At 34.9% G+C, this 11,638-nt stretch overlaps 2 protein-coding genes across 4 annotated transcripts; one reads left to right on the top strand and one right to left on the bottom strand.

Moving 5' to 3' along the window:
* Positions 1 to 1,401: 1,401 nt before the first annotated feature.
* On the top strand, positions 1,402 to 2,991 carry LOC107460586 (thioredoxin M-type, chloroplastic). The gene is made up of 2 exons (XM_016078954.3): positions 1,402 to 1,692; positions 2,629 to 2,991. The coding sequence occupies exons 1-2, from the start codon at positions 1,464 to 1,466 to the stop codon at positions 2,946 to 2,948; spliced, it is 549 nt and encodes a 182-aa protein (XP_015934440.1). The 5' UTR covers positions 1,402 to 1,463; the 3' UTR covers positions 2,949 to 2,991.
* Positions 2,992 to 3,243: 252 nt separating this feature from the next.
* Positions 3,244 to 11,071, bottom strand: LOC107460583 (transcriptional corepressor SEUSS). 3 transcript variants are annotated; one of them, XM_016078950.3, is made up of 11 exons: positions 10,555 to 11,071; positions 9,946 to 10,090; positions 8,690 to 9,798; positions 8,322 to 8,441; positions 7,997 to 8,045; positions 7,629 to 7,843; positions 7,434 to 7,502; positions 7,027 to 7,124; positions 6,252 to 6,345; positions 6,047 to 6,116; positions 3,244 to 4,676 (listed from the first exon to the last, which is right to left on the bottom strand). In XM_016078950.3, the coding sequence occupies exons 3-11, from the start codon at positions 9,764 to 9,766 to the stop codon at positions 3,700 to 3,702; spliced, it is 2,769 nt and encodes a 922-aa protein (XP_015934436.1). In that variant the 5' UTR covers positions 9,767 to 9,798; positions 9,946 to 10,090; positions 10,555 to 11,071; the 3' UTR covers positions 3,244 to 3,699. The 3 variants fall into 3 exon arrangements, with proteins under 3 accessions (XP_015934436.1, XP_015934435.1, XP_015934437.1); XM_016078949.3 differs by having other exon boundaries at positions 8,690 to 10,090; XM_016078951.3 differs by lacking the exon at positions 9,946 to 10,090.
* Between the last annotated feature and the right edge of the window lie 567 nt (positions 11,072 to 11,638).

Here is an 11,638-nt window from a genome sequence, read left to right as displayed (position 1 = left end):
AGAATTTGATGATTGATTTCTGTGCAACGCGTAATTATGTCTCTTGACAATAGTAGTTCTAGATTCTCATAGGGTCAAATTACATTTTAATTATAATCAATAATTAGTAATTACTCCAATAAAAATGTCAAAAGCATATTCTCATAATGATCTTGATTTAAAATTGTGATTTATTTATTTTAGCATTTTTTAAACAAATGTAATATTTATATTAGTACATTCAGCACTGGTTGGATTTTTTAAATAATTTAATATATTTAAAAAATAATTATAATATACCCCAATATCAGTACTAATATAAAATTTATATTCGAATATAAAATACATATTAAAAATAAATCAAACATATGTATTCATACATGCATACATATAATATCTTTTATAAAAAATATTAAGTAATTTTGATACATATAAGATATTTTGTATAATAATTCAATTAAATTCATTCTTTTAAATCGTAATTTTTATTAGTAAATATAAAAAATAATTATTTTATTGGCACGATAGATAAATATCTTCATCTTTATATTGATGCTATATAAAAATTAAATCTATCCATTAATTTATATAAAATAATATTTATTTACAAGTAAACATTTTTTAAAAAATAAATTTATTATTTTTTCCATGAATTTCAAAACAATGATAAACTTACTTATAAAGAAATGAAATTAGTTTTACACTCGAAAAATTATCTCCATATAATAAAAACATTACACGTTAATTTTTATTTACGAATAGATATTCTCAATATTCTGAATTTTGATAAATAAAAATAATTTTTTTTATTTTTCATACATACAAAATTAATTCGTTTATTCATAAACATATTTACTCTTGTGTCTTAAAATAACAAAGCAGAGGTGAATTAAAGTCCCACGCTAATGGAAAGGAATAATAAATCGTCCCGTATTAATTCTCACCACTCGTTAGAAATTCTTACTACTGTTTCAATCTGTCATTAAAGTATGTTTGGATGCTTTATAGTGAGATAAAAGTTGAGGTTTTGTGAAGACATAAAATTAAACAGCATCCACATGAATTTGAGCCTTTTCAGAACCTCACAATCACGTTGCAATTATCCACTAACAGATATACAATACTACACCATCAAAAACAAAATAAATTTAACTAACTTGGGTTGGTTGAATAGTCAGCTCACTCATCCACTTAAGTAAGTGTCGGTGGTTCGAATCCTGCCTTGTGCATGCAGCAATCTATTGGCCAACGACAGACCCTTAAATAGAGCTCAAATGGAGTTCAAATTCATGACGAATTAGTCCTTGACCTGTCGAATTGGAGGATACCGTGGACGACAAAAAAAAAAAACAAAATAAATTCAACAAAACTAGCATATNACTGATATAAATAAAAATAAATAATATATAACCAAAGTTATTATATAATATAATATACCTGCCTCCAAAGGAAAACACACAAAAAGAAGAAGAATTATCAGCATCATGGCCTTGGAGAACTGTTTAAGATTAAGTACCACAGTAGGAACAGCAAGAATTCAATGTCTTTCTCCATTGTCTTCAAGGAAGAAACTTGTTTTTTCATCTTACAGAGGATTTAACAAGTCCATGCTACATTCAACAGTATCAAATTCAAATCCATCTCTTTACTCAACTGCTGGTACCTCTAGAAAATCCTCTTTTGTTTGCAATGCTCGTGAAAAGGTAAATGAAGGTAATTACCATTCACACAACCCTTTGTTAGCCTTACTTGCTTTCTTGTACGCTTTTTCATGTTTGAATTTTCCTTCACACAATAACAAATTATGACTAGAAGCCATAAGTGCATATAGTTATACCTTTTAGTCTCCATATTACTCGTAATTATCTTAGAAGTCTATTTAGTAGAGTGAAAATCCAGAAAAAAAAAGTAATATTTCATTATCAGAAACTTTAGGGGCAAGCAATTTTTAATAATTTTGGCTAGTATAAATGCTAAATTATCTTCTATAAATAAATTTTATTAATTTATATGTATAAATTTTAAACTGAATAATACTACATAATCAGTAAATATTATCATTTTCGACTAGTAATAATTTGTAGCCATATTTATAGATATTTTGCATACAAAAATCATATATAGTTTATAAATTAATAAAATTTAATTGTTAAAAATAATTTAATATTTGTGCCGACTAAATAATGACCAAAAATATTAAAAATTGTTACCTCCAAGAGTTTCTCTTCTAAAATATGTGGGTGTAAATTGTATTGACTCATATGTACAAACTCGAGTAAATATAAATACAAATTATATGTTTCTTGTGTACAAATATTTGCAAATATGAGTGCAAACTATTACAGACTAAATGCTAACCCAAAATGACTTTAGTTAGTATGTATCCTAAAAGAAATGTTAATGCTTATTAATTAAAAAAAAATCTAAAAAGTATTACATATAAGCTTTTTTTATATATTTATTAAAGAAAAACATTTAAAATTTTATTAATAATATTAATATACACGCTAAATCAGATATTTTGAATTGACTTTGACCGTATATAGACTTTGCTAAAGTTCAGATTCATTGAGGAATAAGAAACTTGTATCAAGATTTTGTTATGAGCAGTTAGAATAAGAAAGTTGTTTATGATGATGAATTTGGCAGTGCAAGTAGTGACAGACTCAAGCTGGAACAAACTTGTGATAGGAAGTGAAACACCAGTGCTGGTTGAGTTTTGGGCACCATGGTGTGGTCCATGCAGGATGATAGCACCCATCATTGATGAGCTGGCAAAAGAATATGCTGGCAAGATAGCATGCTACAAGATTAACACCGATGACTGTCCCAACATAGCCACACAGTACGGCATCAGAAGCATTCCTACTGTTCTCTTCTTCAAGAATGGAGAGAAGAAAGAGAGCGTCATTGGTGCAGTCCCCAAGTCCACTTTGTCAGCAACACTTGATAAATATGTTGACATTTGATTATACACAAAATCGACTAAATTCAATTTCGTCTTTTATTTTAGTATCACATTCTCTTAGTCAACTTAATTCATGACCAATCAACTATAAAATGTCAACAATACAGTCAAAGTTGACTAATAGTTGATTAGTCAAATACTAAATTAATGCTTTCAAATTTTCAAGGGTTAAAATAAAATACACTTGCAATTTGAAATACCATATTGATCATTTACTCGATCACAATAGAATAATGCCATGAAATTGGAGAAATTTTCTTGTTCTATATTCTCTCCACATTTTTGCAAAAGCTACATTGGATAAATCATTAATTCAATATTGTAGATGTTAAACTTCCTTAATCATCATCTTCTGCAGAGGAACTCTGTTCTCCCAACAACCAGATGCATTTTGTAGCCCAAAATTTTGTGACCTTCCTCGTGCTAGGGCGTGAATCAAAGATGAGTCTGGGGAAAAAGCCATCAAGACAAAAATTTAAAATATAAAAAGAAAAAAAAAGGTTACACTTGAATTCACAGGAAAAAACCAGCCCCATCAGCCACACAACCAGCCAACAAATATTTCCATTTCTTATATTATAAAATCATATACTGGCAGAGTGGCCTAAGCCCTATCAGGCTATCACTACCCCAATAGCAATTCTGCTGTATTATCGTTCGACGGCCGAAGGCAATCTACCATTGCTTGCACTGGGAAGCAGCTTCGAAGAAAGAACCACAACATCCCACTCACCATCCACAAAGAGGCTCTTTTATGGAGATGGTTTCCAATCAAATTGAAGATTATTAAAACTATTTACTGCTCCTAGACCGCTAAGTAGTTGATTTGACAAATCCTGCTGATGGTTCATGGCTTGATCCCTCGCGATTGAGGCCATTCCTCCTCTTCCATTCATGACAGAATTATTTCCCATAGCAGCTCTCATTCCATTAGGCATACCGGATTGACCGATACCCATTGTGCCGTAACTACCAATCCCAACGCCGGAATTACTGTTCATCGCACCATTGCTTACCATGCCATTGCCACCATTGAGCCCCGTATTGGTATTCACCGGCAGAATACCATTTACGTTCTTCACGTCATTCCCAAGAGAACCAACACCTACCATTCCACCTGTGCCATTCATCTGGGAGGACATCATCATCTCATGTATTATTTTCTGTACGGAGCTCTGAGCATCACTCGGGTCTGCCTCACCAGAGAGAGGTGATTGCTGATGTTGCAAGGACATGTTACCCGATGAGTTTGTTGCGCCTATGTGATTGGCAGACGTTAAGGTGGTGGGGTGAGATGTTTGTGGGGGAATATTGGAGGAAGATGGTGTAGGTGATTGGAAAGGCGATGAGTTAGGCTGGGCCGGTGGAACAGTGCTCGAGGAACCTGGGGATGGAATCTGAACAGAACTGCTTCCATAGGGACTGCCAGAATTGTTCATTGAACTTTGTTGTCTAGAATTCATTGAGTTCTGGTGGAGAAGTCCAACAATGGTGCTTGTGGTGGTCGATGCAGATGCAGAGTTGGCAGTGTTATTTACACTGACCATACCATTGCTGGAAGCGATTTGCATGGCACCAGCTTGCACTGAGTTTTGATCACCATTTGAGTTATGGGCCACCATTTGCTGTTGCTGTTCCGGTTGCTGCTGTAATCTATCTTCATGTTGTTGTCCTTGATTATGAATTCCAGATGATCCACTTGTTCTCCGAGGGAATTTGGCTAAGCTCTCTGGGACGAAAGGAAAAAGAAACGTTACATTATCATATAGCAGCCATCTCAATAAAACAGTTGGAGAGAACAAAGTTGCCAACATAACAAATATCATGTTCAATAAAAACGGTATGATACTTGGGTGTTGGGACACATAACACAGTGTCACAGTATAGAACATCTTTGCTCCCTTAAAGAATTTTATTTAACAACCATCAGTCTCAACTCTTGACCTCAAACCCTACAATTACAATGATCAACTTCACGTCTTTCAATGTTAGTTTTTTTTTTCCCTGTGAGCATCCTTGACCCCCCACAAAAAGTGGAGGTATAAAGGAAGATAAAAGGTGACAAAAAGCTGCACATCATTCCTCCCAAACAACAGTTCCAAATTATAATAGCCTAATGGTTTGGCTTTAGCACATAAATCATCTTTAGTGGAGGCATTATCAGCTCTAATTGCCTACAATCGATTTCTTTCAATATCTTGTTGTAGCAGTCTGAACTCTGAAGCACCCAATAACAGACCAGATTCCAATCACTATAACTAGGGATAAATTAGTTGGATGGATCATATGCACCATATGTCCATATCTGCCCTTGCATGCTCAACAAGACTTAATTACATCTCCCGTAACTTAACAAAGCATTCACTTGTTTGCAACTCAAGTAATTCTCCATAAAATCCCTCCATTATAACTAGAGGACCTAAAGACATGCTACATTACACACCAACTCGAGTCTCCAACAACAATTTTAACCAGATTGTCAACTAGCCTTTTAAGTTTATTTATCTTCAAGTCCCATCTTTCTCAAATCAAAGGTAATCGTGTCTATAATTCATAGTTATAAAAACCAACCCGACAATTGACCTAGTGACCTAGTCAAGGCACAAGGTTGCCAGTGGTTCAAGTCGTGGTTCACTGATTGAACTCCTTAAACCAAAATTAATTAATTAATATATAAAAGTATAATTTAATTTTATCCATGTAATATATTTACAAAAAAGAATGTATATCAAGGAACAAGTTGGCCTAGTGGTGTACCGGCTTATCCTTTTCCAGGAAACCCGAGTTCAATTCCAATGGATGAGCCAAACTAAAATTGTTCAATTGTAAGAGCGGTCCAAATATCAATCTGAACCGGTTGATTTTTTTGTTGAACCAGCCAATGCGGTCCAATCCAAATTTAATAACTATGCTATAATTGATTCCATTTAATGTGCATACCTTTTTTGCAATCTGTAGCATTAAAACAACTTTAAACTTATTTAAAAGGAGAAGTATGAAGTAAATGCACTAAGATTCTCAATGGTATAACTTGACTGATACGGATAATATCAGCACATACAAGAGAGCAATGAACTAGTAAAATGCATATAAACTTACCCATGGGTCCAGTCCCTGTTTCTCTGCTGTAATCTATCAAGTCCTTCATACTATTTACCACTTCTGATATCTGCAAACATAAATAAGGTTGTAAAAGATTGATACTAATTCAGAAAAAGGACCAAAAGTGCACCATCTGAAACATTGTTTAAAACATTATTTACTGGAAAAGTAAGGTGAGTAATGATTGGAAATGGATAAATACCTGTAGGCAGCGCACATATCTCTTTGTATATCCTAAATCATTTACTAATGGAACTTCCAAAGCTTTAGCCAATTGACGGGCGGATGCAACAAACCTGGAAAAGAAGCATGTGAACATACTTAGAAAAAGATAAGCAGAAGCTTAAGGTAAAATGGCAAATCTAATTTAAACCACAAGGTGATCAATGGAACTCACTAGCTAAAGCTAAACTATGGCACAGCCGACCCAATAAAATAAAATAAAACAGAATAGTAAGAATAAGAAAAAAATGCACACACACACAAGACAACAAAAAAGGAGAAAGAGAAATCGGGAAACAGGAAATGGTGGGTATAAAACACGAAATGCACCATTATTCCTAACAATGCCACCTTATCCCAGCACTTTACGAATAATGCAGGAGAATTATTTTTCAATAAGAATGAAATGAGTAGATCACAGCTTCCAATACAACTTGTTTATTATATACAACTGTACAAGGGGATCAACTACCAAAATGAGGGGCATAAATTAGTACAGAACAAATTGTACTCAACACATTACTATAGGAGATGAGCAAGGCAAAATGTTCACATGAAAGCCATACACAGAAGACAAATAAGCCAGGGCTGATTCCATGGGCTTGAAAAAAGAAAATTGTGGCCAAGCACAATATGTAAGTTTCAAAGAACGGTAGTATCAGCAAGAATTTCACAGGTTTGATCATAAAATACATAATCCTATAATTACCAAAAGGCTCGTAAATTGACAAGAATAAATGGTAAAATGGACTCACATATTGCAGTTATTTTGCAACTCTGGAGCTGACACATTTGGTGTAGCATTTTGTGTAAAGGCCTGGTACTTTTGAGCAACCGCTCCAAGCTGACTAACCTATATATAATAATAAAAATAAAATAAACATGAGTACAAATAACCACGATGCATGCCATTTAAATACATCAGCATGTCCCACTTTAAACCTTTACAATGATAAGTTTAGCACTACAAAAATGCACTCCTATGGGGGCAAAATATGAATAGCAACACATAAAATAACAATGTCGAAACTTGCTACAATCACATGAAAAGATTAGGAGTCAATCAGCCAAGTCCCTAAGTGCATTTAAAATTTTACATAAACAGAGAATCTGTATCTCCTTATAATTACAAAGGTCTATCATTGTGTAACTAATGAGCAACCTGAGGTATTAACAATCTTCTAGGAATGAGTTCTTCATGGCGCCTAGCACAAAATTCCCAAGAGCATATCTGCAAAAAGAAAATAAAGAAAAGAATGTAAATTAAACTTTTCCTCATATAAGGATAATGTCAACAAAGACAACACTAAGCAAGCATTTTTCAGTTGTGATCTGAAAGTTATTCTTCTACATATACCTTCAGGTCTGGGGAGAAAACTATTCGAAGTTGACCATCACGAACAACACGAAGTTGCTCAAAAACACTTTCCTGTATTGCTTTTGCATAATCTAGAACAATCTGCCCAGATGAATTATGATATTCACGGGGCATGTCAACATAAAGCAGCTCTTCCAAAGTGCCACTTTCATACTTTATTTTGAAAAGCCTAGGAAGAACCTCAACAGTTGCTTCTGAAAACACATTAAAAAAACTAAACCACTCAGAAAAAAAAAACTAGTGCAGACACATATTTGACAAAATCTTAAAGATGCTGACATTCAAATGTTGTGAGACAGAAATAGACTGTACATGGAATATTGAAGAAATAACATAAAAGATCTTACCGAACCCACGACCAGGTTTGCGATTACATATTTCACAGTGCCAGACATCCTGAAAACGTTTGGAGAATCCATCACTTAGCTATAAAGAATGCATAGTATTCATTAAAATGCTACAACTGACTCCTTGAATCCCAGAAATTTTCATGAAAATATTTAAAGCAATACTTACTTGAGTACAGAGATATAAGGATATGCAATCACAACAAATTCAACATGCCAAAACTTATTATGGTTCAATAAAATGCACCACTAAAAAGTCCATTACCACTTATATGAATCCAGGAACTAGAATGGGTTATAAATAAGGTTTTATCTAGCAACAGACCTGAGGGAAAACTCCAGTCGTTTGTCTGCCACTTCCATACATAGAAAGACACCACTTCTTCTTGGCATTAGGAGCAAAATACTCAGCAACAAACTTCCTCCAGAACTCAATATTGTTATCCTACAAAAGATCAGAGACAAATATGTCTTAATAAGGCAAAAGATATAAATCAAAGCTCATGGATTTTTCTATGGAGTTTGACAAACAGATATGGCATGTGTTACATTGAATTTCTCTTTTTCCTTTCATTATTTCCTTAATTCTTATCCTCTTTTCTCTCTGTAACATTTCCTCTTCATCATAAAAAATATTTTTTCATTCCTAGAGAAGACATATAGAATAAAAACCACAAATAGATTAATCCTTACTTCAGGTCTATGCTGTTGCTGATACATGTAATGTGTAAGCCGCCTAGCACACATTCCGGGTTCATATCCTGGTTTCACAGGAGACCTTATGGGCATATTCTGCTGTTGAAACTGCTGTGGCAGTTGAGGCCGTTGTTGAGGCATTGCTTTCAAGAGTTGTTGCTGCTGCTGGTGTTGAAATTGCAAAAGCCTCTGCTGGTGCAGAAGATTCATCTGAGCAGCAGCAGCCTGAGAGGATTGTCTTGACATGTGGAGGAGCTGCTGCTGTTGTAGTTGTTGTTGCTGTTGTTGTTGCTGCTGCTGTTGTTGCTGGTGATGCAAAAATAATGGTTGATCAGAATGCTGGGGCTCCATTTTCACTTGGGCTAGTGTTCGAGTTGATTGAATTTGCTGTGGTTCCAATTTCACTGGAGCAAGATTCCTCAACGATTGTATTTGCTGCTGTTGCTGCTGACCAAGTTGGTCATTGCTTACCTGCGGCTCCAACTTTACCGGTCCCATACCACCTACCCCTCCTCTCATTGATTGAAAATGCTGCTGCTGCTGTTGCTGCTGCGTATTCAGAGGAGCAGAGAACTGCTGCATTGGCTGCTGACCATGTTGGAAATTCTGAGGTTCCATCTGTTGTGAATGCTGCTGATCTGGCAACAGCTGGTTATTAGATGGATTTGAAAATTGTTGACCTTGACCTTGAACAGAAGAACCAGCATTCACCATATTTGACTGTACGAACGAGGATGCGGAATTACTGAAGCTCATTCCATTGCCAACACTTGACAGCGGATCTGTTTCGGCTCCAGTATCAACAACTCCTCGCTGGCTACTTCCAGGACCCGAGATCCCAGGATTTGGAACTCCGTTGGGGAAAGATTGATTCAGCATGGAAGTTACATTAGACATGTTTCCTAGAATGTTCATGTTGTTGAACTGAGTGCGTGGCGACACAAGAGAAGGGAAAGAAGTCTGCGAAGGCATGGGGCCCCCTTGAGCCCCTAACATTCCAGAATTCGATCTCAAAAGAGAAGGCGTCACAGACTGAGCACTACCAATTTGAGTGGGTGGTCCTGGAGGTCCCATCGTTCGCTATGATGGTCTTCAAAAGCAATCACCTAAGCAGAACAACTAAGTCATATGAAACATGAGTTTTTCTTAACAAACTATTAATTACACAACAGCTTGTGAGAAACTGGGTATAACCCTGAACCCAGATAATATTTCAACCCAAAGTCCAAGGCCAAAAGCTTTAGAGTCTTCACCGTGATCCAACAGAAGCATGTGGTATTCAGTTTTACCAAACACACCAAAGAAAACCAAAACCAAGAAACAATCTTTGATTCTGAACATTACAATTGCGCTACCTCCCTTAAATGAGCAATCTTCAAACGGCTTTCGCATGAATCTCTGTATAACACATGACTTCTCAGATCCAAACCCATCAACCAGTTCTCAAAATAACAGCCAATAAACCAACCAACATTTCAATTTACAATAGAATCTATCAAATTAAAGCTAGCATCTCATGGCAAAAACAACAAAACCCCAAAACAAACGATTCAAGATATCACTTCAAACCAAAAAAAATAAAAAAACTAACAAGTTTAAGCTCAATTAAGAAAAGAAGAGAGAGAGAGAGAGAGAGTGAAGATGAGAAAGCATAACACAGCAACTTTATCGAAGTAAAAACACAGTAGACAACAAAAATAGCAGCTGAGAGGAGTCGATCGAGCCATAGCTAGACAAATCAACGATCCAGAGCCACAAATGAGGTAAATGAGTGTCACAATTGAAAGGTAAAAAGAAAAAAAAGAAAGAAAAAAAACACTAATGGTCAAACGTCAAAGCTGTTAAGACTTGCCGTGACTCACCGTGAGTTGAAAAAATTAATTGAAGAGCCAAAAAGCCAAAAAATCAAGGACGAAACAGCAACTGGGAACTGATCAACGAGCAAAAAGTTTCGAACTTTGAAGTCGGGGTTCCGAATTCGCTCTGCAACATCTGTTAAGCTAAAGGCTTCTAGGGTTTCTTTATCTTCTTCTTTTTTTGTTATCAAGGTGTGAGCAACAGAAGCTGCATCATAAGATGGGGGCTTTCTTCTCTCTGTGTTTTTCTTTCTTTTTTTACTAAAAAGAAGAAAAAAAAGAAAAAAAAGGGGAAAACCCTGTTGGTGCTGTTTTGATGTAGCTCTTGTTTTGATGTTGTTGCTTGCTGCTTGTTTTTTGTTTGCCTGTGTGGGGTTTTTTTTTTTAGAGAGAGAAAGTGTAGAGAGAGAATGGGGGAGTCATTGCGGACGTCAAGATTGTATTCGATCGGATTGAATTTTCTCCCTTCATTCTTTCTTTCTCTCTCTTTCTCTTTTCTTCTTCTATTCTCTCTCTCTCCAAAAAAAAATGGAAGTCAAATCTAGTTCTTCCATCTTGTGCCCTTCTTATGCACATGCACTATGTCTACCTACCATCATGATAACCATCATCATGTCATGATGATGATGTTCGTGCCATGGATGTATATTTTGTTATATTTATTATTATCATCATATGAGAAATATTTTTTGTATATATAGTTAATTGATGTGAAAAAGAGTTTACTGAAGTAGGAAATTGCCTCTATTGTTAATAAACCTTTTTTTTTATAGGTATTTGTATATTTAGTTAACTAATTTCAAAAAAATATATACAAATAGGCTTTGGCTCTATTGTTAAAAAATCTTTTTTGATTGATAATTTTGGAATTCAATTTATAAATATAATCAATGTAAAATTATTTGTGAATTATAAAAGATTACTTTGAATGATAGGTACCACCACCGATGCATAACGAAGTTCGTAAGAGGTGGATAACATAGGGTGTGTTTGGGAAATCCGTTGGAAGGGAAGAAGCACGTTTAAATTTCTTGAAAGTTTCAATTTTTGGTTTGGCAAATTTTTTTCTCATGAACGCAGAAGTGATTCT

This window comes from Arachis duranensis, chromosome 8 (assembly GCF_000817695.3).
Source record: "Arachis duranensis cultivar V14167 chromosome 8, aradu.V14167.gnm2.J7QH, whole genome shotgun sequence".
Lineage (NCBI taxonomy): Eukaryota > Viridiplantae > Streptophyta > Magnoliopsida > Fabales > Fabaceae > Arachis > Arachis duranensis.
This window is presented reverse-complemented; position numbering and strand designations above follow the sequence as displayed.